Below are 22,702 nucleotides of genomic sequence, written 5' to 3'. Positions count from 1 at the left end.
TCACTCTGGGAAAGAGGCCTTGGAGTTGCTCTAATCCCTCCCTGGCTCTGGTGTCCACTGGCTGCCTCTTTTTCTTTAGACCAAGACTGGGGGCTTTTGATTTTCTGATCACCCAGAGACCCTTTTCTTGCATCCAGTCTTTCAGTATTCTATACAATCTCAACTTTCCTCTTCCTTCCTTTTCTCACTTCCTCAAAATCAAGTTTTTCCCCTTGGAAAAAAAAAAAAAAAAAAAAAAAGACAGCTCCTATTAGCCTGTACTGCTTTTCACAAGCAGTTAACCCTGGGACCACGGTGTCCTTCCTTCCTGCTGCTCTTTCCTTTGTCATTTCTGTCCTCCTGCTGCTGGAAGGACAAAAGAGAGACCAGCAGGACAATGTCCTTTAGCTTTCTTTCCAGGCATCTTCTTCAGGGTCTCTCCAGCATCTTCACAGAGTGGCCCCCATTCAGGCCCTCTCTTCCTGCTATGATCAGTTCACCTTTCCACATTCCTGGCTGCCTCCAACACCCAGCCCGAGATGTGGCCCGGAACCACATATGTCCTCACACACCCTCCTCTCATGCTCAGCTCTGGAGCCTAGCTACTATCGGTGGCTTCACTTCTTGTGTGGTAACCTGTGTGTGAACATCGATGCCTGAGTGCTCATCCACACCACCTAAGAACAGCAGGGTACCCACCCTAAACTCCATTCACCTGAACCCCAGCCCTCAGCTCTTCGAGACCACTCAGACTCAGGATGTGAGACTCTAGGGCACGGCCCTGACTTCCCAGATAGTGCTTTTTCTAGCTTCTAAAGTCTCAAGTAATGGTGAACAACACAAGACATTATTGCAGATGAAGAGCTATTTTATTTAGTGATGATCACAGGATTAATCATTCTTGATGGGAAAGGAGATCAAGTTCCTTGGGGAGAAGGTAAGCATATCATTTCCCAGGACATGGGCCCCCTTCTGTGAGCCATGGGAAGCTGGGCAAGAGGCAGCAGACTGAGAAGCAGCAATTCTCTGTTGGGAGGAGAATTCAATCAGGAGGGAGATGTGAAGTCAGTGACACACAATGGTATTGTTCATCATCAAACTGGCCCTCTGAGGGATGGAGGCATTCTGAGACCCGAGGGTAAGATCTTAGCCATAAGGAGCTTGGCTCTTTGTACCTGTGTGGACTTGACTGTGGCGAGTCTGTATATGTTTGCATGTGTGTGTAAACATAGTGGTGTGAGACTGCATGCATTTGTATCACCTATGTATCTGGCTGGTGTGTGTGTGTGTGTGTGTGTGTGTGTGTGTGTGTGTGTGTGTGTATGTGTGTGTGTGTGTGTCCAGGATGATGCATGTTTCTTTTTGCAGTTGTGTTGACATGGCACCTGTGTCTCTCCACCTCTGTCAGCTTTTCTGTGGACCTTTGTGTATATTCCTGTGTATGTTCATGTGGACGCTTGTCTCTCTCTGGATAGTGCTATAACTTGAATCTTAGATGTTCTCCTAAGGGCCCAGATGTTAAAGGTGTGGTCCCCCCAGTGGTGATGCTGAGAGACAGTGGAACCAATGGGAGTGGGGTTTCTGGAGAGTGGGAGGTCTTTAGGTGACTGGGGCATGCCCTCAGAGGGAATTGTACCGCTTGCTGTCTCTTGGCTACTGAATGAATGAATGGCTTCTTCCATTATAATATGCTGCCTTATCATGGCCTCAAAGCAATGAAACAATTGGTCATGGACTGTGAGCCAGAAGAAACCCTTTTCTCTTTATAAGTTGATTATCTTAGGTCTTTCATTAGAGTGATGGAAAGCTGACTAATACTGATGACATTGTCCCTAAATTCCCTCTTCCTTCTAGAAGGATAATGGCCAGTCCTCAAACACTGAGGAATGTGGAAGAGTACGCACCAGCTCAACTAAAGGCAGATCCTCCCTTCCTGGGAGGCCTAGATCTTGATGACAAATTGTAGTCCATGGATCAGTAATTCTGGACAACAAAAACAACACAAAAGCCAGGTTAGAGTCATGATCTGGTGGGGAAGGAGTCCCGCAAGAGCTCTGGTCACCAGCCATGCTTACCACAGTCAGGCATGTGGGGAAGGCTGAGCCTCCTCCTCCAGACAGCCCAGCCCTTCTCAGGTCAGGCTGAGAGCAGGAGGCAGGTTTTACCTCAAACTCATCTGGATTCATGGGGACAAAGATACCCCCAAAGAGGGAGGGATGAGGTCACCGAGGCCTGGCTGTCCCCTGATGTGCCAGGACCAAACTCCTTGGGGGAAACTGATGCTTCCTTGGAGTGGGAGAAGACTTGGAAACAGCACTTACCAGCAATGTCGTGCACCAGGGTGACATCCAAATGGCTGAGAATCTCGTTGACCAGAGGACATACCTGACCCAGGCCAGAGAGGGGAGTTAGGCACAGGACCTCCTGCAAGGAGACCCTTGGAGAAGCAGCATGCCCAAGGTGGAATAGATTCAGGGGTACTTTCTACAGCCCAGAAGAAGCCAACCAATGTGTTTGGAGGGGCAGAAAGAAGTAACACAGACAGCTGGACCACAGGACAGATGGACTGATAGATGGATATCTTATATGGAGTAGCTCAAGTTCACTCCAGGGCTCTCTTTCAGCCTGAGAAACTCTAAGACCCATGGAACAGGGGACTGTCCTTTTGGTCCCTTACCTTGCCCTGCACCAGGTCAGGAAGGACTTTAGTCAATATCCCTGTGAGGTTGTCTAAAACGCTTTGAAGGGGAGTGACTCTGGAAGAGAAAGGCATGGGTGTGACCCAGAGGCTTGGGGTTGGTCTGGAGAAATTCAGCAGCCACTATGCACATTCAGTCTTGGCACCCAGTAACTGAGACCAGGCCTTGCACACTCATGTCCATGGCAGGTGAAATAGCAAGGATCCTAGATGAAGAGAGTTACACCCAGCCCAGCTGTGCACACACAGAGGAGTGTAGAATAAACACACATTTCAAGGACATAGTAGGTGCACAACAAGACTGTGGGATCCATGAATGTATGAACAAAACTTAGTAGGTAGTTGTCATGGGGACTTAATGAAATGATACACACAAATCCCAATATACATATTTAGCAAATGTGAACCATAGTGTGGACAGGTCCTATACACCATGAATGACTGGGCCTTCCCACATGACAGGCAACTGGAACAAGCAATCCAAATAAGTGCTGCATCTATTTACCTCTGGTGGATTCTGTCAATAACCTCAATGTAGTTTCATATTACAAATAAATGAGATGAGACAAAATTGGAGAAATACTAGTGAAGTTCACATCCCCTGTGACAGGTGGGGCTTAAATTCAAACTATTCATCGCCTAATCCATTGTAAATTGGTCATCTTATTATAAATATGATGACATAATAAACAGAATAATGTTCTCTAACACCGTCTAGCTTACTTTTTGAGCAACTCACAGTAATAAAATTTGTCTTTTTGTAATAACTAGATAAGATATTTTTAGATAGGCTATCTGTGAGGGTCCATGAAGCAGATAAAACAGACAAAAGTACTAATATCATTAAAGAAATCAAAATGTGTACACTGTTGCTTTTTCATAGCATTAAAACATTGGCCATTCTATCTAACAAGAGATAAGTGAACATTCACGTATTCATTTACTTGTCCATCTGTCCATGTCTGTGTACCTTTCCCTTCCCTCACCAAACACACATCCATCAATCTACCTACCCATCCTCCTCCTCACACACATCCTCCTTTCTATACTCTTACTCATCTGTCCACCCATTGTTCCGTAACTCCACACTGCTGTCTCTGGGTGCGAGAAGCTAGCTCGTTAGCCTCACCCATTGAGCAAGGTGATTTGCAGGCTGCCAGGGGAGTGGGTGCAGTCACCAAGGACCAGGTGGATCCTCCCCTGATTGTCTTTCACAGCCAAGACTTCTGCGGTGATGTTCAACTTCACAGCCAGTTCCAAAATTCCAATTCCAACCAGGGGCCTGCCAGAAAAGAAGAAAACAATCCCACTGGTACCCAACCCTTCCCTGCATTTCAAGGTGGAGGGTTTCTTCTTGACAGGGGAGCCAGGCTCATCTTACCCTATCTTTTTCATGGTTGTTTTCATCTCCCAAGGAGGAGAAAGCAAGACTCAGAGAGGTCAAACTACATGGCTAAGTTTGCTCCACAAAAAGGCAAATGTGCTAAGCTTGGCGACCCAGGCATTTGCAGCTTCTCAGAGCCATCAAGCTCTCCCTTTGTGAGTCATCCCCTTTCTCACCCCCTGGAGACCTACTCACGTGTTCACTTTGAGTGTCAAGCCCAGAGGGATGGTGACGTAGAGACGATGGCCGTCAGGGCTCTGCACAAGGCCAAGTTCCAGCAGTTGGGCGTCAGTGATTTTTATGCTGTCCAGGGGCAACATTAGAGGGATGAAAATCAGTGCCTCAAGTCTGAAGCCTGGAAACGACTTCCACACAAATTTACTCATCTTAGAGGGAGAGCTGGCCGCTCGAGATGAGGAAGACAGGGAGACAGTCTTCCAGTCCCATCCGTCTTCCCTAAGTTCTGCCTGAATGGAATCCTAACACACAAGGTCCTCCATCCATCTCAGGTCTAGGAGGTATTTGATGAAAGAGACTGTGCATGACAGCACGGAACCTTTTAAAGCAAGTGGATGGTTCTGTGGGTTGGGGGGAGATGGGTAATTGGTATGTAGAAGGGCAGATAGAAGAGCAAGTAGATGAAAGGAAGGAAAGATGGATGGATGGATAGGTGGACTCTCACAGAAGATACATGGGCAACTGGAATAAGGTCTGCACAGGACTCAGGGCAGAAATCCCTTGTTCTGTCACAACCTGCAGTAGCATATCAGTGCCTATCATAGGGCTTAAAGAGCAGAGGTTGGAAAGAATGGAAAATGGTGGGAGGGAGCCTTCCCTGAGCCATTCACGGTGCCAGGTATTTACCCTTCCCTGGTCTCTTCTCACAGACGGAGAAACCAAGCCCAGGAGACCAGGTGCCTGACCTCAGGTCATCCAGCACAGACAGTTCTTATGTCAATCAAACTGAAGTCTGTCTGGCTGTCTGCAGGTCAGGAAGCAAAGGCCTGGGAAGCTGGGAATCCTGGTAATAGTCCAGTCTTACTAAGGACTAGGGCTCGAGTATCTGGTCCCTGGCAACAAGCTCCCCATTGTGGCTTTGTGCCTAGGAAGCTCTCGGGTGGCTCATGGGAAGCTCCACATCAGGTCACATCACTTAGGTGATACGGTTGAGGACAGGCTAGTGACAGCTGACATTCCCCAGATGGGATGAGCACAGTAAGTGCAGTGGGTGGAAAAAGTCCCAGCTTGGGGCTTCTCTGAGTTAGATTCCTGACTCTGCACCACCCTAGCTGTGTGAGCGCAGGCACATCTCTGTGCCTCAGTTTTTCCATCTGGGAGCTGGGGATTATGGAGCTGACATGGAAGGGTTGTCATGGGGATAATAGCTGCTGGGGGAGCCCAGGCTGTGCCTTAGGACCGAGGGCAACTCCAGGTCCAAAGGTCCACTGTTCCTGGTAGAGTGGAGAGAGGCCTGGGGACGGAGTGTTGGTTCCATGCTCAGCCCACCCCTCTCTCTCTGTAGGGCTGCTGCCTGGGGCTGGGAACCGAATGCCTCATTGGGTCAACTTACTCAAGGATGCTGTTCAGGAGAGGGATTGATGAAGTCAGTTTTCCAAGCAGGCCCCCAACCAGGCCGTTAGAATTCCCGTTTCCAGACTTTATAATATCCAGGAGTGGAATACTTTCCAAAATGCCCAACAGTCCCCCAGACAGCAGGCCACCGCTGAGAGCTGCAAAAGAGAAAGGGCCTCGGGGTCACGCCGGCTGACCTCAGGTCGTCACATCCTCTTTGTCACTCATGCTTCCCTTCCTGGTATTGGGAGGTTGTATACACTAGAGCACGCATGTGTAAACACAGACATGCATGCACATATACCCTGAAAGAGACTGTCATAGACTCACCGTCTGTGAAGCTTCCGGCAAGATGGCCTGTGGGATTTGAAGGCAGAACTGGGGTCACGGCCAAAGGCAGACCCTGGCCCAAGGGCAAGGGCAGACCCTGGCCCAGGGGCAAGGGCAGCCCTGCCAGCTGGGCCGAGCTCTGGGCCAGCAGCCCACAGAGGACAACGAGGCTCCCAACTAGAAACATCTCTTGGTATCTGCAGAAAGAATGGCAAGTCACTGTGGTATGGATATCAGAGTTCTCTGCACTGCCTGCCCTGTCTCAGGCATGAGTTTCTTTCCTCCCCTGGAACCCAGGGGGTGATAACTAGCAACAATAGCTAACACTGCCATGGTGTAGTCTGTCCCAGGCCACAGGCTGATACTGTCCCAAGATCTTATGAGGACCTACAGGCACATGACTGCCATGTACCAAGGGCTTGAGAAACAAAAGATCCACCTCGTACATGCACACAAATGAAACTGAGTCACCAAGTTCATTGTCACCACATCCTCAGATGTGGCAACCCCCACTGCACAGTTGGAGCAGAGGCCCAGTGACTCAAGGCAGTCTCCCCCAAGGTCACAAATTGCAGCAGAGAGAGGAGCTGAAGTCAAGCGTGCCTGACCCAGAAACTTGTGTGGTTAAGTGACCGTCAGATTTACTCTGGGGCCGGGGGACGTGACTGTGGTGGCCTGACCCTTTGCCCTCACCCCTGCTCTTCAGTGTGGATGGAGAGGCTCCAACATGGCAGAGGCTGAAGATCTGAACTGCTTGGCCATCATCGGCCCTGCTAAGGGAAGGTTCTCTGGTCTGTGTTCAGGCCGTGATGGTTTGTGGATACCATCAAGAGCCACAGAATGTCCAAGGTCACATGACCAGAGACAGCTTCTCAGCTGTGATGGGTAACCTCAAGTTAAAATATCTTCCCTAGAGTGTTGACTTAGGGCATGTTGAGAGCTCACGGCTCTATCAATGCTGCCCTGTCTAGGAAAGGTGAGTGAATGGCCAGTCCTTGTCCCTGACCAAGGCCATCACTGTTTCTCTTGTAAGGTCCCCTGTTAGTGACAGTACAATCTGCGAGCACCAGGCTAGTGTGAGGGGCTTGGCTTCCTGCTACCTGGAGCGTCTGTGGAACAGAGGAGGGGCAGGTCTCACCTGAGTCTTGAGGTCTCAGCGGCTGTCCTGGGCTCCTCTCCTACCACGTCTCCCACTGAGGAATCAGCCTCTTTTATAGAATGGGAATTGGGAAACCCAATATTGGTTGATGGGCTTCGAGATAATTCCAATTTCTGCAATGTGGAAGCGTCTTTCAGGGCTCTCCAAAGTAAATAATTGTCAATCAGGTTAACAGGTGAGTCAGTTAAGCTGTTCAGTCCACAAATTAAACAAGAAAATCTGAGATGGAGGCTTACTCAAGACTTCATGGTTTCATGCACGCGGCGGAGGTTGAAGGCCCCTGCTCACATGGCTGGAAGACCAGACTTTCAGTGTTGAAAGAGCAGTCGGTCAGACCACTCCGGATCCTTGACCTTGTTCTCATCTCATGTGGCTCTCGTCCCCGGGTCCCATTCTTCCCTTCTACAGTTGGCAAACTCTTGTTCCCACCGTGTTAGGAGTCAAACTACACTTGCCCTCCCTATCTTGAGCTACTCTTCAGTTTCATTTGTGTGCATGTACGAGCTGGATCTTTTGTTTTTCAAGCCCTTGGTACATGGCTGTCATGTGCCTGTAGGTCCTCATAAGATCTTGGGACAGAAAGGTCACTGCTGTTTCCTTACAGAGGAGGAAACTTGGGCCCTGTTAGCACAAATGGTCCAGAGAGGAAGCGGTAGAGTTCGGAGTCAGCTCACTGGATAATAACAGCAAGGAACCAATGCCAGGAGTGAATACTTGCCAGGCCCTCGCCTGTGCCAGGTCCATTCATCCTGGTGAGGTGGGGTTTTGGTTTCTACAGTGAGAAACTGGGGCTGGAGCCTTCCACACACTTGTTCTCCAGTTTGATTTCTCACACTTGCTCTCTGTTTTGATTTCCCACTTTCCACTTCTGTGTTCTGGAAACATCTTTCCGGGTTGCCATGCTTGAGGGATCCTGCACCTGCCTGATCTCCCCCCTAACCCCTATCCTTTCCTCAGATAGAGTAATGAAGCATTACTCTCCACTACTTAGTACTATGAGGACTACTTTACAGAGGGGAAAACCAAGACAGGGAGAGGCCGAGGTCTTGAATGGTGAGAACAACCCAGACCAAGCAATATCACACAGGATTGCCTTGAAGTTACTATGAAGCCCAGGCTGGCCTTGAACTTATCCTCCTGCCTCAGACTCCTGAGTGCTGGGATGACAGGAATGCCCCTAAACCTGTTCTAAGAGTAGGTCTTGCTATTAACCTTTGGGTAAACTGAGGCAGATAAGGCCTGGAAAAGAGCTGGGGTTGTGTATTCAGTTGATGGAAATCTTGAAAGTTTGGAGGCTGGGTATCTGTTATAGCAGAAAACAGGGCAGGTTGGATCTTAGCTATATGCTGACCTGGGAGGGCCACTCCAGTTATGGAAGCTTTTTCCTCCTGTCTAATATGGAGATGGCATCACACACCTCAGGGCTGTGAGTAGAGCACAATTGGGGAGCTGGTACAAATCTTGTTTGGTAGCGTAGGCATCCACACATTCTTCCGGTTTACACCTGCTACTTCTGATGGCATTTTGTTCAGTTACAGAAATGTCTTCATCTCCCTCTGAGGTCTCATTTCTGCTCCAGGGCCCTTACCTGTACCACAGTGCTCAGAGGAGGCTACCTTGACTGGAAAAACAGGCACATCCCATGCCACCTGGCTTCCTCAGATTTAGCATCTACTGTCTCCTCCTTGGATACACAGCATCGTCTCTGAACATACCCTCAGGCAAGACTATGGGGGCTGTTAGCCCAGCTGCCTGTACCCATCTAAGCCCTCTGGCTCACCATCTCTCCTTGGGTCACTCCTTGTCTTGGCCCTGGGCAGGGGTGTGAGCACAGGCACCCTTTATTCCCCACTGAGCATGTCTGTGGGGTTTCCTGAGTCCATCCACACTGGGTTCTGTCTTGGGAGGGAGAGAGGCAGTGTGTGATGCCTTTTGAAACCCTGGAACCGTGTTCTCTTCAGTTTCTCTTGGATTCCTCCTACCCCTGCTCCAACACAGGGAACTGTCTAGTCTTGAAGGTGGGAACTCCTGTTTTACATCCTTACATGGTTATTTTCAGCACTCTGCTCTGAGTTTAAAAAGTCCCAGATAAGGCAAACACACTAAGGTAACATTCAGTAAAAGCACCCTTCTCTCAGTGTGAACTTGTATGAATTCTAACCTAATATGGCTTCGTGGGACCATCCTAGTAGGGGCCAGGGCATTTCAGTCGGAAACATTCCCCATCCATACTGCCCTTGGTACCCATCCATCTGCTCTCACTAGCTGGGCCCAAACCTTAGACTTAGGAAACTTAACACCTCCTATCTCTACTTCTGCTAGAATTGCTCCTTGAGGAGTTCCATGGGTTGCATGCTTGGTGCCCCAGCAGGGAAGCTCCTGAGAAGACACAGCAGCAAGACTCACAGTTAGTGTTCCAGACCCTCAGGGGACACTGATGAGACCCAATATGTTTCAGAGAAGTCACATGTTGGTGGTGTCCCTTCATCCCCCTTCCCAGATATACGGATTGTACTCCGGAGCCTATACTGGTGATGTGCATGGATCACAGTTTTGGTTTTCATATTAACCAAGAACAGAAGACATGATTTGCAGAGGCTTAAGAAAAATCTATCTCACAGAATATAGCAGGGTGGTATAGAAAACGTTCCAAAGACCATTGAAATCCAGCCCCAGCCCACACAGGCTTTATTTTTAAAGAGCAGAGCTGAGTTGCCTTCTTAAAAGATTACAGTCTATTCCAGGTTCATTCTCTAGAATTGGGAATGGAATACAAGGGAGGTAAACTTGAGAAGGATTTCAGATGGGCTTGGAAACTCCGGAGGGCAGAGGGGGTGAAGGAAGGAGTGAGTTTGACAAGAAAATGGGTCTAATGGGTCTTCTCAGGCAATGTTAGCCACAGGCAAAACCGCCTTGAGACTGACCTCACCAGCATCAGGGACAGACAGTGGCAAAATCCTCTTAGGAGGCACTGGGGACTGATACCATTTGTCACAATCTTTTGGAGGAAACTGAGGTTCAGATAAAGCTGTGACCTGCCTGAGGTCACCTCAGCTAGAGACAAGTGACAACAGGCTATCCGCATTTAGGGCTTATTGTTTCAGTGCCTTGCAAGGACAAGTTTGCAGAGTCTTCAGTTCAGGAAGAAGTGGCCATGTTCTCTGGAGGCCTCATATGGGCCATGACATCAGTGGGTGCAGAGTTCCAAATCTGACAGGCTCATCACCAGCTGAATGACGCTGGGAAAAGCGTTTCTCTCCTCATCCTTTGCTTCTCTTTCTTTTCTATTTCATTCATTTTTGAATTAAAAAAAATTGCGGTAATAACTCAACCTAAAGCCTCTCAGTGGTCTTTAGAGTATGAGTTACATCACTGTTAACTATAGGAACTGCGACGGAAAACTCTAGAACATTCTCAAGGCTTCTCTTTGAGCTAGGTTACCTCCCCTATAACATAGAATTAAGCACAAACACGTCCCAAGGCTGTGAGAGGCTAAAGTTTGGGGAAAGCGGCGTAGCGCCAGCTACAGAGCTCATTCAAAGGCTGTCTGGACACCAGAGGGCAAGGAACGTTTAAGGCACCCAGAGGTGGGACCTGGACAAAAGTTCCAACTATTGGGGGATACATTTCTGCTTTATCTACCCATCACCGTGAACCCTAAGAGCACCAGAGGGATCCATAGTCCAACAAGCTGTCCTGGGAGCAAGTGTGGAAAAGCTCTGACTCTGTGAACCTTATAACGAAGACAGGATTAGAGAACACCAAGATTAGGGGCATCTTGCTGGAGACCGTGAGAAGCCCCGGGAGGTGCCAGGAGGAATGCAGACAAAAGCTGTCCCCCAAGGAAACAGCAGCCCTTGGCCTAGCCTCCTGTGTTTGCTCTTTGACTCAAGAGCAGGAAGAACCCTGCAAGCCAAAGGCTATCAAGTGGAATGTTCGGGAACATGGCGTTTAGGGTTGCAAATCCCCGGTGAAGCATTTCGGATTAGGGAGTCTGAATTGAAAGATGGAGATAAGAAGTTCTCTGGCCCTCCTCTCATCTCTGAGCTGTCAACACTTCCTTGTTTGAGTTTGTCAATTCACCTGAACCTGGATTTCATCATATTCCCCTTGGCGGGGGGGGGGGGGGGAAGGCTGGAGGGGGTTGTTGGGAAGGAGGGAAGACTTGGGTGTGTGTGTGAGAGTTCACAATTAAGAGTGTGAGCTTTGGAATCTTGCTGCCTGCGTGTGACTGATGGCGTCGACGGGGCTGACATGGCCAGTTCCTCTCTGTGTGACTTTAGACAAGTACCTTTCTCTTCCAGAATTCTCATGTGTAAACAGGGTGACAGTTTTATAACTCATTGAGTTGCTGTGAGGCATTTAATGAAATGCTGAAGATTTTTCATGTACTTATGATATGTGCTACTACTTTCTATCTATTTATTTATTTATTTATTTTGTCTAGTGCCATCTTTTTTTAAGCTTTTTAAAAATTTTATAATTTAATTTAATTTTACATATCAGCCACAGATTCTCCTGTCCTCCCTCCTCCTGCCCCCCACTCTTCCCCCAGCCCACCCCCTATTCCATCTCCTCCAGGGCAAGGACTCCCCTGGGAATTCAGCTCAACCTGGCAGATTCAGTCCAGGCAGGTCCAGTCCCCTCCTTCCAGGCTGAACAAAGTGTCCCAGCATAGGCCCCAGGTTCCAAATAGCCAGCTCATGCACTAAGGACAGATCCCTGTCCTACTGCCTGGGGGCCTCCCAAACAGTTCAAGCTAATCAACTGTCTCACTTATCCAGAGGGCCTGATCCAGTTGGGGGCTCCTCAGCCTTTGGTTCATAGTTCATGCGTTCCCACTAGTTTGGCTATTTGTCCCTGTGCTTATTCCAATCTTGGTCTCAACAATTCTCGCTCATACAATCCCTCCTCTTTCTCGCCGATTGGATTCCCAGAGCTCCACCTGGGGCCTGGCCGTGGGTTTCTGCAATCGCTTCCATCAGTCATTGGATGAGATTTCTAGCATGACAGTTAGGGTGTTTGGCATTCCTATCACCAGAGTAGGTCATTTCGGGCTTTCTCTTGACCATTGCCAGTAGTCTGTTGTGGAGGTATCTTTGTGGATTTCTGGGGACCTCTCTAGCACTTTGCTTCTTCCTATTCCCATGGGGTCTTCATTTATCATGGTCTCTTTTTCTCTTTTTCCTTGTTCTCCCTTTCTGTTCTTGATCCAGCTGGAATCAATGAAAATGAATATTTATTTATTTTTAAAGATTTATTTTTATCTATGGGTATGTGTATGTGTGCCATGTGTATGCTCATGGAAACCAGAAGAGGTGCTGGGTTCTCCTGGAGCTGGAATTATAGGCAGTTATGTGCCACCCAGCATGGGTGCTGGGATCTGAAATTGAGACCTCTGGAGGAGCAGTAAACACTCTTAACCACTAAGCTATCTTTCTAGCCCATGCTACTATTATTAATATGTGTATATTATACTGATCTTCAACCTTTGATGGGTTAGGGTGGGACTTAACATTCAATCACTGAGTAGCCAGTAGGCAAATAGTTAACAATGAACTCAGTGGCCTTGAATAAACATTTTCCACATGGAAAACATCTTGCAAATGGTTTTTCGTATACTCCACACACATACATGTGCTGCATGCTAAATATTTTATTTTAAAAATTGTTAAACTGCATTGTGTCTTAGAAAAAGGTACATACACAAATAACTGAGCGAGTTTTCCACAGACTGAACACCTTTCCCCACAGCCAGCACCAGGTCAAGAAATAGACCGTGACCGCTTCTCTAGAAGTCCCTCCCTGTTGCTGAGCCTCGCCTACCATCATTACCCTGATCGCTAGCAGTGTGCACTCATTAGCGTTGCCGTTTTTGACCTCTGTGTCACTGGAGTTGCTGCACGTGCCCTTCAGTGCGGGCTCTTCTGATGCAACTTTGGAAGATTCACCCAAATGACTGGGTGAAGTGGAGGGTCATTTCATCACTGTTTCACCACAACGTGTGACTCTCCTACCTTCCTACCTGCCTGTCAGTTCTCTGGAGGTATTCAGGAACATGGCCACTTTAGGGCTATTGTGACCATGGCACCTTTGTCTTTTGACACCTAGTGGTGAACCTGTGACATTACTGAGCAGGTGCAGCGCTCAGCTTGACTGAATGTTGCCAGTGTCCTGAAGTGGTGGTGTGGTTTCCTTGATGCCAGCAGTGTGCTATGGGTCCTGTAGAATTTTTAGTCCCACGTTGCAGGTGAGGGTGAGGGCCTTTGTCTAAGACACAGAGAGTGAGTTCTCAAGCCAGGAGTCATCCACTCATTTTACTCCAAACCTTTGCCGAGCTTACTCTCTTACCATCTTTTGTTGTTGGGGCTGGGGACACTGGTTGTTTTCATAGAGCCGAGTCTGGTCTGATCATGGGTCTCTTTTGTATTCATGCTTTATTATATTTTCTCTGTGACTTCTGGGAGCCCAGCAACAGACATGGCACAGAGTAGGTGCTCGCTAAACATAGATGAGCAAATGAGAAGTGAGACACCTCTGGCCTTTCCCTGCTTTGAGCAAGGTCCCGGGCTGCAAACAGCAGGCTTGAGTGGGTATTTCCACCATTACTGGGCCGATGAGCAAGTCAGGGATGTTTGCACAAATGCTCAAGGCAGGGTGGGGTTAGGGGGTGGTGGTATCCTTCAGGCGGGGCTAGTGTATCCTTCAGAGTTAGAGTTTATTGTTGGAGAGGACAGGATGTCTTGGAACCTGGGGGTCCTGTTTCCAGGGGACAGCAGAAGACCAACATTAAGAGAGACTTAAGGTCTCAACCGGAACTATCTCCTTCTGACCAATGGCAGGCAGTGGGAGGCCCCTCGAGCCTGGCGCCCAAAAGGTTTGACTGATTCAGGCTTGACCAAGATTATGAGCAGCCACCTGTTCTGAAAGGAGAAGGGGAGTCTTGGTTGCTAGGTGACCCTTCTAATCCCCAGGTCCACAGAGAAGGGAGTGTTTTCCCATCCATCCTCCAAGGGCTGGGGCCAGGAGCATTCCCATCACTTGCTCAGAATGACATCCCCTGATGGATGACTTCCTGCCCTCCATTCCCAAGACTGAACTCTACCAGGGCAGGGGCTGAAGCAGTCTACCTGTTTCTGGAGTAGGGATAGTCTTGAGTTTAGATAGGGGTATCCTTCCTACTGGACTTGCAAAGCTCTTGGGGGAAGCTAGAATCTCTGGTCTGGTGACTTGGTAGGATACAGCCTCATTGGCAGGGGTTCCTTCTAGTTTTTTAGGGGGACATTACAATTGAGTCCCTATAATGCATTCTTACAGCACATGAGAGTTATGGCTCCTCCCTTAGTACCTACCAATCCCAATGAAGCCTCCCAGGGTGGACCCCAACACTCACCCACAAGGCCTTTCAACAACTTCACATCCAGCTGTCGGAGGATCTCGGCGATCAAAGGACACACCTAGATCCCCAGCACAGAGACGGAGTCAGCCAGGGATAGGAAGGAACTGAGGTCTCTGAGGCAAAGAGCCCCAGCACCACTGGATTCCAGCAGAACCCAGTCAACCCCTAGGAGCCATGCACAGCACACCCATGCCCTGCCTCCTGAAAGCCCACAATTCTGAGGTGGGGACTTCAACTGCCTGTGCTACACATGAGGACATGGGCACTTAGGGTGGCTGTCCCTTGCTTGTGGAAACAAATCTGATGGGGTTTGCTGTCAGGTTCCAAAACCCAGGGTTAGAAGTGCTCTGCTAAATTACCCAGATGTGTGCCTTGATGGTCAGACTCACAGATGCCTGTGGGGCAGATGGCACTCACGGACACCTTACCTGACTTTCTACTAGGTTCGGGATAACCTTCCCCAGGCTTTCTTGGATGTTGTGGAGAAAATGTTTCATCTTGGGTGGGACTGCCCTGGAAAAAGAGGTGGGAATTCAGGACAGAATGCATCAGTCCAGGCTACACTAACGCTGGGAGGGAAGTGCTGAACGCACCCTCACACTCTGCATCCTAGCTTGGCCTTCTTGACAAGGTAATTCTTGTCAGCCATAGTCAGTGGGGACCCAGAGAGGTGATGTGACATGGCCAAGGTCACACAGAGCATAAATGCCGAGTCATATCAGGACACGGCAGGATAGCGCTAGAGTTCATGGTCTTCCTCTACCATGCCAATGTCGGCTAAGTTGGCACCACACACCTGATGTCTACATGGTAGGCATGAAGGATGTCGTGGTTCAGCACTCGGGAATTACAGAGAGAAATCAGCACACCCCTCCCGGTGGTGTGTTGAGTTGGACAGTTGATTGGTCAGTCCCCATACAACTCTTGTGCCTGTCTCGTTCACTCTGGTGTCTCTAAGCATTAGGCTGGGTGCCTGGCACTAGGAGCCTCTTGAGAAATACTTGGGGATATCTTCGTGAGGTACTTAAAAAGGCCAGAAAGGCATTCTAGAAGAGCTATGTGCAGGCATGGGGTGTGAAGAGGAGTAACTGTTAGTGGAGGGTAAATGGCCACAGACCTGGGCCGGGATGAGGACACAGGGCTCAAGAGGCTTTTCTGAATTTGTTATTCTCCTTAAAGGCTTTGGAGCGGGAACTGGGGGGGGGGGGAGAGGAGCAGAGTTCGGCATTAGGAACTTATTTCTGTGGTGGGCAGAGAATGGGGCAGGGTCAGGGAACACAGCGAGGGAGGGCCTGGCTTCTGGGAGGGGGACACAGGAGGAGCAAGTCCCGATGAAGGGATGAAGTCTGCTTTGGACTCATGAGGACATTTGGGGCTATGAAGCCACAGCTGCTCATGAGTCGGGGGCTGCCCCGGAAGGGCGGAAGGCCTTACTCAGTGGACATAGATGAATCCTCACTGCTGGGCTCCATGTGGCATCTGCCCATCACCAGCTCCCTCCGGCCAAACTCATCTTTCTCCAGCCAGGACTCTGAAGCAAGGCCCATGCGGGCATGAGTTTTGATGATATTGGAATTGAAGGGCCTGTGGTGAGAGAGGAGGGGCCAGAAGGGATGGAGTAGGAGGAGGTGGGGGAAGCCGGCAAGAAGAGCGGCAAAGCCAGGCACCACCCACTGTCCTCTCAACAACCGTGTCTGCTAAACCCTAGGTTAGTGAGTAAGGAGAAAACAGCCATTGACCGTAGGGACCTCTGTGCTTGTTTTTCTTTTTCTGGTGCTAGAAATGGAATGCAAAGCCTGGGTGTGTTAAATGTGGGCTCCGTCCACCATTGAACCCACTCCCACACTCCCTCCCCACTCCCAACTTGGAGTGATGTTTGAAAGTTGCTTCAGGAGGTCAGTTTAGGAGTCTTTGGACATTCAAGAGTTGAGGGTAAGCTGCTATTTTAAGAGCTTTTCCCTGTGGCTGCATCTCCTGGCTCCCTTCCAGGAAGTCCGAGCAGGAGGGGAATGAGCAGAGGGAGAGGAGGAGCGGCTCCTCTCCTTTTCTTTCATCGGACCCAGGTGATGATGTCACATGGGTCTGAATGAGCAAATGACCCCTTTGCTACGAGTGTCATGTTTGCTGCAACAGAAGAAACGAAGGTTCAGGGAAGAGTGACTCATCCCAGGTCACAGTGAGTTAGCGCAGCAGGTCAGGATTTGAGTTCAGGTTTGAGTCCCCTAATCTGGCTTTTCTAGTCTGCCACCCAACCCCGCCCCGAGCTCCCAGGTCCCTGAGAAGTCAGAACAGTGCAGAACACTGCCCAGGAGATTCTGCTTTGCTGGGTAGGACTCACAGTTGGAATTCAATGTCAAATTTCAGCGTGATGTTTGCGGAGAACCACTCTTTAGGGAAAGCCATCTGGATCCCATCACAGTCCAGCTGCACATTGGTGATGTTGATGCTACCCGTGGAAAAAGCAGAGGCCCCACAAAGGTGAGGGATGGCAAGTCAGAAGCAAGGCCAGTCTGGACTGCAGGGAGGAGCAGGTGGTCACGCTGGGAATCAGAGCTTGGTGCAGATGCTCTGACAGCCTGAGTGGCCAGCTGTCCCAGGGCTCCTGAAGCATTCCCCCACAGCTGCAGATTGTGCATTCCAGAGCCAGATGTTGACAGGCTGGATCCTCACTCCCAGGACCCTGGGCCACTACTCAGACCAAGGATCCCATCGTAATAGACAGCCCTATCATCTGTTTGGGACAGCTTCCACAGGGAAGCTCCTTGGCTTTCCCACACACTATAGCCCCATGTTTTTGGGTATATTGCTACTTGCAAATCACCTTGGCCTACTTGCAACATATATGAGTTCAACCACCTCTGTTGCTTACATCATCTCTTCCTGAAGATGCTTCAGTTCCTTCCTGGGCTCCCTGTTGCAGTCTTGGCCTCTCTGTAGACTATTCTCCATGAGGCAGTCTGGGTGGCCTGCATACAGCCTCTTTTCCCCTGGTTCCTCCCTGCTCTTGTCATAATATACAAACTGTACACCATGGACATGGACCTGCAGGGTCTATACACAGTTGCCTTGTGGCACTGTTTTCCCCACCTCTACCACCCACCCTTTGCTGACGCTGACATGTGGGGTGCTCTCTCGTCTTCAGACACACCCGTCTCTTTCCTACCCCTGGGCCTTTGCACCTACAGCCTCTTCTTCCTCCACCACTCTCCCGTATCCCCCATGTCACTGGCCCTCTTCTCTGCACTCCAGGGCTGCTTCTCAGACAGGTCCTGATCAGCCTCCTCACTCCCACCCCTCACCTTGCTAAATTTGTTTTTGTGGCATGTCTCTTCATCACCTGGAATTAGTTATTGCTCTCTGAGGCCCATTTCACTGGGATGCAAGCTCCCCAAAGGTAAAGGTCTTGTTCATAGCTCTATTTTCAATGTGATTTGCACACAATAGATGGTTGATGATAATTGTAATATATGTTAAAGGAATAACTAAAAAGGGTGATTTTGGCTGCATGTTTCATAGGAAAACCCTCCTGGTGACTATTGTTGCTCATTCAGATGGAGAGAAATGAAGAGTCAAATGAAATGGGTCAAGAGGAGGTGCTCAGGAGCAGAGCGGGCAGAAGAACGGCACTGCCAGGGCAGAATGGAGCCCTGGGAAATAGAAGGTTCAAGGGAGCAGTCTCAGTGGGTGCGGGTAGGATGTACCCAGTACTGTCATGGGAACCCCAGCTACCAAGAGTTATATGTCCCCTGTATTCACTACAGAGGTTCTGTGCAGGCCTATCAGAGTCCCCATCATCTCTGGCAGTGGGACCATCACTGTGACTGTTTCTCTGCTGAGGGCCCAAGGTTTGTGGGCAGTGTAGTCCACTGCTCATGCAGAGCCACAAAGCTATGCCCCACTTGAGTGGAGATTCAAGTGTCTGGTTGCAGCCCCGGTCTCGTTTGATAACCCAGGTGTTTATCCAGGCTCTGTTCTGTGTCTGTTTTACAGGTGAGTTTAGAATGGCCAAGCCATTTCCCCAAAGTTGGAGGCAAAGGTGAGCTTTAAGTGCAGACATTCTGCTTCTGAGCTGTTATTGCTAATTGCCCTGATGTGCCATCTCCCCAAACAGCTCCTGACAGTGGCCTCAAACTTGCTCTCATCTTGGGTTTTGTGTCTTGCCTTCCTTGAGTCTGAATGCCTTCCTTGTTCAGAAGCCTTGTTCTCTGTTTTGTCCTCTGACCCAGAGGTCTGTAGAGTGCCCCCAGAGTCTGGAGAGGGATTCAGGGTCTCACCTGATCTCTTGCTGCTGCTGGAAGTTCATGCCACCAATCAGCCAGCCCACCATCCCTGGGGCTGCCATCCCTGAGACATTCAGACGGTCCAGGAGCCGCATGCTCTGGATCCGGCCTTCAGCATTGTGCTTCAGGAGGCCCTGCGCAATAACTGGAAATGGAGAAGGGATGATGATGTTTATATTGCTGTGTAAGAGTTGGGTATGGAGAAAACAGGCCTGGTGTGAGCCCAGGATATCTTTCTGTTGAGCACTTATGTCTCCAAGTCTCCCACAAAGAAGAAATGGACCCATTTTAAGAAGTAGAAACTGTGGCTGAAGATCTCTCCCAGTTGTACCAAAAACACCAGCTAGGATTATAATAAGAAAATCACTTACTCTGCAGCAAAAACTATACGTTCTCGAGGGATCAACTTGAGAAACTATGCATAAAACTTTCATAGGATTTTATGGGGCATAGAGTAAATTCTGATTAATAACACACTAAACTTATGGACAGGGTCTCCCACTGTGAAAGTATTTCTTTCTTCTAAATATACAGGCAGATCCAATGTGGGTATGATCAGATGTCCAGATGAAGGCTGAGAGAGGAACTCAACACACTTGAAAATTCATGTGGAAGAATAAAAAGTTTGTCAGAAAAAGCAGTGTTCCACAAAGACACAATAACTAAAGTGTTATGTTACAGAGACAGGTCTGTAAGCAGGTGGAGTTCAAAGAGAAGCCCTTGTGTTGGGAATTTGGCCATTTAGTTGATGGTCTAGGAAACCAACTCATGTAGGCAGAAATGGTGCTGGCTCTTCACTTTCCATGCACAGATGCACACAGAAATAAATGTCCACCATGTGGATTAACACTCTCAGCGTGGAAGGTAAAACTAGGACACTGTTGAAAGAGACAGCTATATTAATTCTTGGATGTGATGAGATCTTAAGACTCCAAAGACAAACTATATAATGAGATATTGGTGAATTTGAAATTATTCCTGTTCAGCAAAGTCAATAGGTATAACACAAATCTTAAAAAGTCTACAAATAGATGCCATTTGGGAGGAATATTGCCCATCTTCTGCTCTATCTGCAGATTCAATCAACCATGGATTGGAAATATTTGGAAAAAATTACTCGTGTTCTGAACATGCCCAGTCTTTCTTCTTGCCATTATTCACTGAATGAGCCATAATAGTTATTTACATGTCATTTGCATTGTCCAAAGTCTTATGAGTAATATAGAGATGGTTTCAAGTATGAGGAAGGATTTGCATCAGGTCTGTGCAAACACTGCACCATTTTATGTAAAAGGTTTGAGCATCCAAAGATTCTAGGATCCAAGGGGGAACCTGGAACCAATACCCGTGGGTACCTAGGGATAGTTGTATTTGATATAAGTGCCTTCAAGGTAGTAAATACATTTAAATGAAGTCATAGAGTTGGCCCTAATCTGATAGGACTGGTATCTTTGGAAGAGGAAGACATCAGGTATATCCTTCTCTGAAAGGCTATGAGAGGGTTCCATCCATAAGCCAGCAAGAGAGATCCTTCCCCAGACACCATACTTGTTGGCACCTCAAAGTTGAACTTCTAGCTGCCAGAATTATGTAAAAAAAAAAAATAGCCATCTGTTGTTTGGCTCTACTGCCACCACCCCAGCCTCACCCCACCTATGGCATCTTGCTTTGGCAACACTGTCTGGTTGATAGAGGTGGATACCTTCCAGTGGTGGGGAGAATGGCAGACAGATATGTTCTCTTACAACTCGAGTGATTGTATACCAGCACAGCCATTTAGAGAGGACTCCAACAGTTTAAATTAAATAGCGCGTACATCTGTTCTGGATCTATCTATCCAGGAGGAGTTCTCCCACATGTTCTAGTAGGGACCTGTCCAAGGATACTCATCTCAGTGTTGCTTCCAGCAATGGGAAGATACAGACAGTTTAGGTGACAGTCCTGAGGGAGAGCCAATTAAATGGAGGTAATGAAATGTAGGGGTTTCTCTGCAGCAGCCAATGCAACTGAGCTGCCAGGAGTAGAGCGGGGAGAGAAAAGCAGAGCAAGCGATGAGCCAGGGCCATACAAAGTAAAACATCTCCTGCAAAGGACACAGATGTGGTTTGTTGTTTTGGGACAGAGTCTCACAATATAAGACCAGGCTGGCCTCAAACTCAGAGATTTACCCATTTCTGACTCCCAAGTGCTGGGATTAAAGGCATGCACCACCATGCCCAGCCCGATACAGACACAGACACACATACTAAGTACATGGTAGTTCCTGACAAGGTCTGTAAGGGAATGGGAATGAGGATAAAGGAGAAAGAGAAAATGGCATAAAACAAGAGACTGTATGCTACAAATTGGAAAAATTTAACTCAGTCTCTATACTTAAGATCCAAGGGAAAAATAAATAAGCAAGTAAATAAATAACTAAACAAATAAATAATAAGTAAATGAATCAATTAGCTGAAAGGCTGGCCCAAGGTGGTTCAGCAGTCAGTGGTGGGGCCCAGGCTGTGCCCTCTCCACACTCTACGGACAGCAGGGCATGCCCAGGGGTAAGCTCACTTCTTGCTAAGGTGGACCTTCCATCCTTGTGGGCCGTAGTCAGTCCAGGCCAAGGCTGCTTGAGCAGGGCCGAGGGCAAGGCTAGCAACCCCAGGAGGAGGACCAGGAACCTCCAGAGTGGATGCATCTCAGGAGCTGGCACCTGAGCCTGCAGGTGTTAGTGAGGGTCCAGCAGGGCCCAGGCAGCTGGCTGTGAGTATGGCCACCCAGATGGGTGGGCTTACGGCTTTCTTCAGGCGGGTGGCTCCACGGCTGCCCCCAGCATGCTGTGGGAGGTGTTGCAAATGGCTCTGGCAGCTGCACCCAGGGCTGGCTCACATGGCTAGCAGATGCCAGAGGCCAGGGCTGCAGAGGCAAGCCTGGTTGCTTGGAGACGCTCACCAGAGCTACTGTTGGGTCATCCAGCAGGAGTCCTCTCCCTGGTCCTGGCACAAGCTGCATGTTGATGATGCTTTAGTGAGTGAGGATAACCAGCCCAGCATTGTCCAATTGCAATAGAACTTTCTTATTTTTTTTTATTCTGGGGGGAAGGGGGTCTCCAGAATTTATTCATCTCCTAGCTGCAAGGCTGTATCCCCTGAACCCCATCTCTTCACCTATCTTCCCCTGTAACATGTCCTGTTCTACTCTGCTTCTGTGCTTTCTACTTTTTTAGATCTTACTTTCCAGTGGGCTCACACAGCATTTGTCTTTCAACACCTGGCTTGTCACACATAGCAGAATAGTCTCCTGGGTTATTCACGTCATCATAAATGGTGGCACTTTCTTCTTTGTGAAGGCTTAATAATCTTCCATTCACCCACTGATAAACACTGAGGTCAGTGTGAACACTGCCTCAGTGAACATAGGAGGACAGGTGTTTCTCTGATGTGGATTTTTATTTCCCTATAGACCCAGAAATGGGATTGCTAGATCATAGATAGTTATTTAATTTCTTTGAGGTTTTATTGTTTTCCATATGACCAATTTACATTCCCATCAGCAATACAAATGGGATCACTTAATGTTCTCTCCAACATTTGACATCTCTCAACTTTGTTTTTTAAAACATAATTTTTTGTTTATTCTTTGAGTATTTCTTATACTTATACAGCATATTTTGATCGTATCTACCCTTCCCTCTCTTCCAGCTTCCTCCAGGCCCTATAACACATCTCCCTTAAGTTAGTGCTACCCATATGCACAAGAGTGTGGGACCATCCACTAGACTATGGGTAACCTACCAGCAGCCACATACCAAAAGCAAAAAGACTCTCCCTCTTAGAAGCCATCAGTTATCTCGGTTAAGGACAGGTCCTTGTGAACCCCTCCACTGCACTGGCCTTTTGGCTGATTTGGTCTTTGTGCA

At 48.6% G+C, this 22,702-nt stretch overlaps 2 protein-coding genes across 4 annotated transcripts; both read right to left on the bottom strand.

Annotated features, from left to right (window-relative positions):
- Window positions 1-826: 826 nt before the first annotated feature.
- LOC102913282 (BPI fold-containing family A member 1) lies at window positions 827-6,150 on the bottom strand. Its single transcript, XM_006997613.4, has 8 exons — window positions 5,964-6,150; window positions 5,632-5,791; window positions 4,257-4,364; window positions 3,807-3,959; window positions 2,657-2,735; window positions 2,301-2,364; window positions 1,884-1,962; window positions 827-1,005 (listed from the first exon to the last, which is right to left on the bottom strand). The coding sequence occupies exons 1-7, from the start codon at window positions 6,148-6,150 to the stop codon at window positions 1,922-1,924; spliced, it is 792 nt and encodes a 263-aa protein (XP_006997675.3). The 3' UTR covers window positions 827-1,005; window positions 1,884-1,921.
- A 971-nt stretch (window positions 6,151-7,121) lies between these two features.
- On the bottom strand, window positions 7,122-21,695 carry Bpifa3 (BPI fold containing family A member 3). Of its 3 annotated transcripts, none has more exons than XM_076570919.1 (7): window positions 21,355-21,689; window positions 18,796-18,946; window positions 16,860-16,967; window positions 15,956-16,105; window positions 14,950-15,034; window positions 14,516-14,579; window positions 7,122-7,235 (listed from the first exon to the last, which is right to left on the bottom strand). In XM_076570919.1, exons 1-7 carry the CDS (start codon window positions 21,479-21,481, stop codon window positions 7,165-7,167), a joined length of 756 nt encoding a protein of 251 aa, XP_076427034.1. In that variant the 5' UTR covers window positions 21,482-21,689; the 3' UTR covers window positions 7,122-7,164. The 3 variants fall into 3 exon arrangements, with proteins under 3 accessions (XP_076427034.1, XP_076427037.1, XP_076427035.1); XM_076570922.1 differs by lacking the exon at window positions 7,122-7,235 and adding an exon at window positions 13,822-14,040 and having other exon boundaries at window positions 21,355-21,695; XM_076570920.1 differs by lacking the exon at window positions 7,122-7,235 and adding an exon at window positions 13,822-14,045 and having other exon boundaries at window positions 21,355-21,694.
- Window positions 21,696-22,702: the final 1,007 nt, after the last annotated feature.

The sequence above is a fragment of the Peromyscus maniculatus genome, chromosome 4 (assembly GCF_049852395.1).
Source record: "Peromyscus maniculatus bairdii isolate BWxNUB_F1_BW_parent chromosome 4, HU_Pman_BW_mat_3.1, whole genome shotgun sequence".
Taxonomy (NCBI): domain Eukaryota; kingdom Metazoa; phylum Chordata; class Mammalia; order Rodentia; family Cricetidae; genus Peromyscus; species Peromyscus maniculatus.
The sequence above is the reverse complement of the archived record's forward strand: the minus strand, read 5'-3'. Positions and strand labels throughout refer to the sequence as shown.

What these genes read in the sequence shown, in the direction of transcription:
- LOC102913282 (XM_006997613.4), bottom strand. Translation starts at nt 6,150, where the DNA reads ATGTTTCTAGTTGGGAGCCTCGTTGTCCTCTGTGGGCTGCTGGCCCAG. An exon ending in CTCCTGAACAGCATCCTTGA is followed by an intron (nt 4,365 to 5,631) that starts GTAAGTTGACCC and finishes GCCCCTGGACAG; the next exon opens with CATAAAAATCACTGACGCCC. An exon ending in CCTGGTGCACGACATTGCTG is followed by an intron (nt 1,963 to 2,300) that starts GTAAGTGCTGTT and finishes TTTGTTGTCCAG; the next exon opens with AATTACTGATCCATGGACTA.
- Bpifa3 (XM_076570919.1), bottom strand. Translation starts at nt 21,481, where the DNA reads ATGCATCCACTCTGGAGGTTCCTGGTCCTCCTCCTGGGGTTGCTAGCC. An exon ending in TTTGACATTGAATTCCAACT is followed by an intron (nt 16,106 to 16,859) that starts GTGAGTCCTACC and finishes CTCTCACCACAG; the next exon opens with GCCCTTCAATTCCAATATCA. An exon ending in CGAACCTAGTAGAAAGTCAG is followed by an intron (nt 14,580 to 14,949) that starts GTAAGGTGTCCG and finishes CTGGGGATCTAG; the next exon opens with GTGTGTCCTTTGATCGCCGA.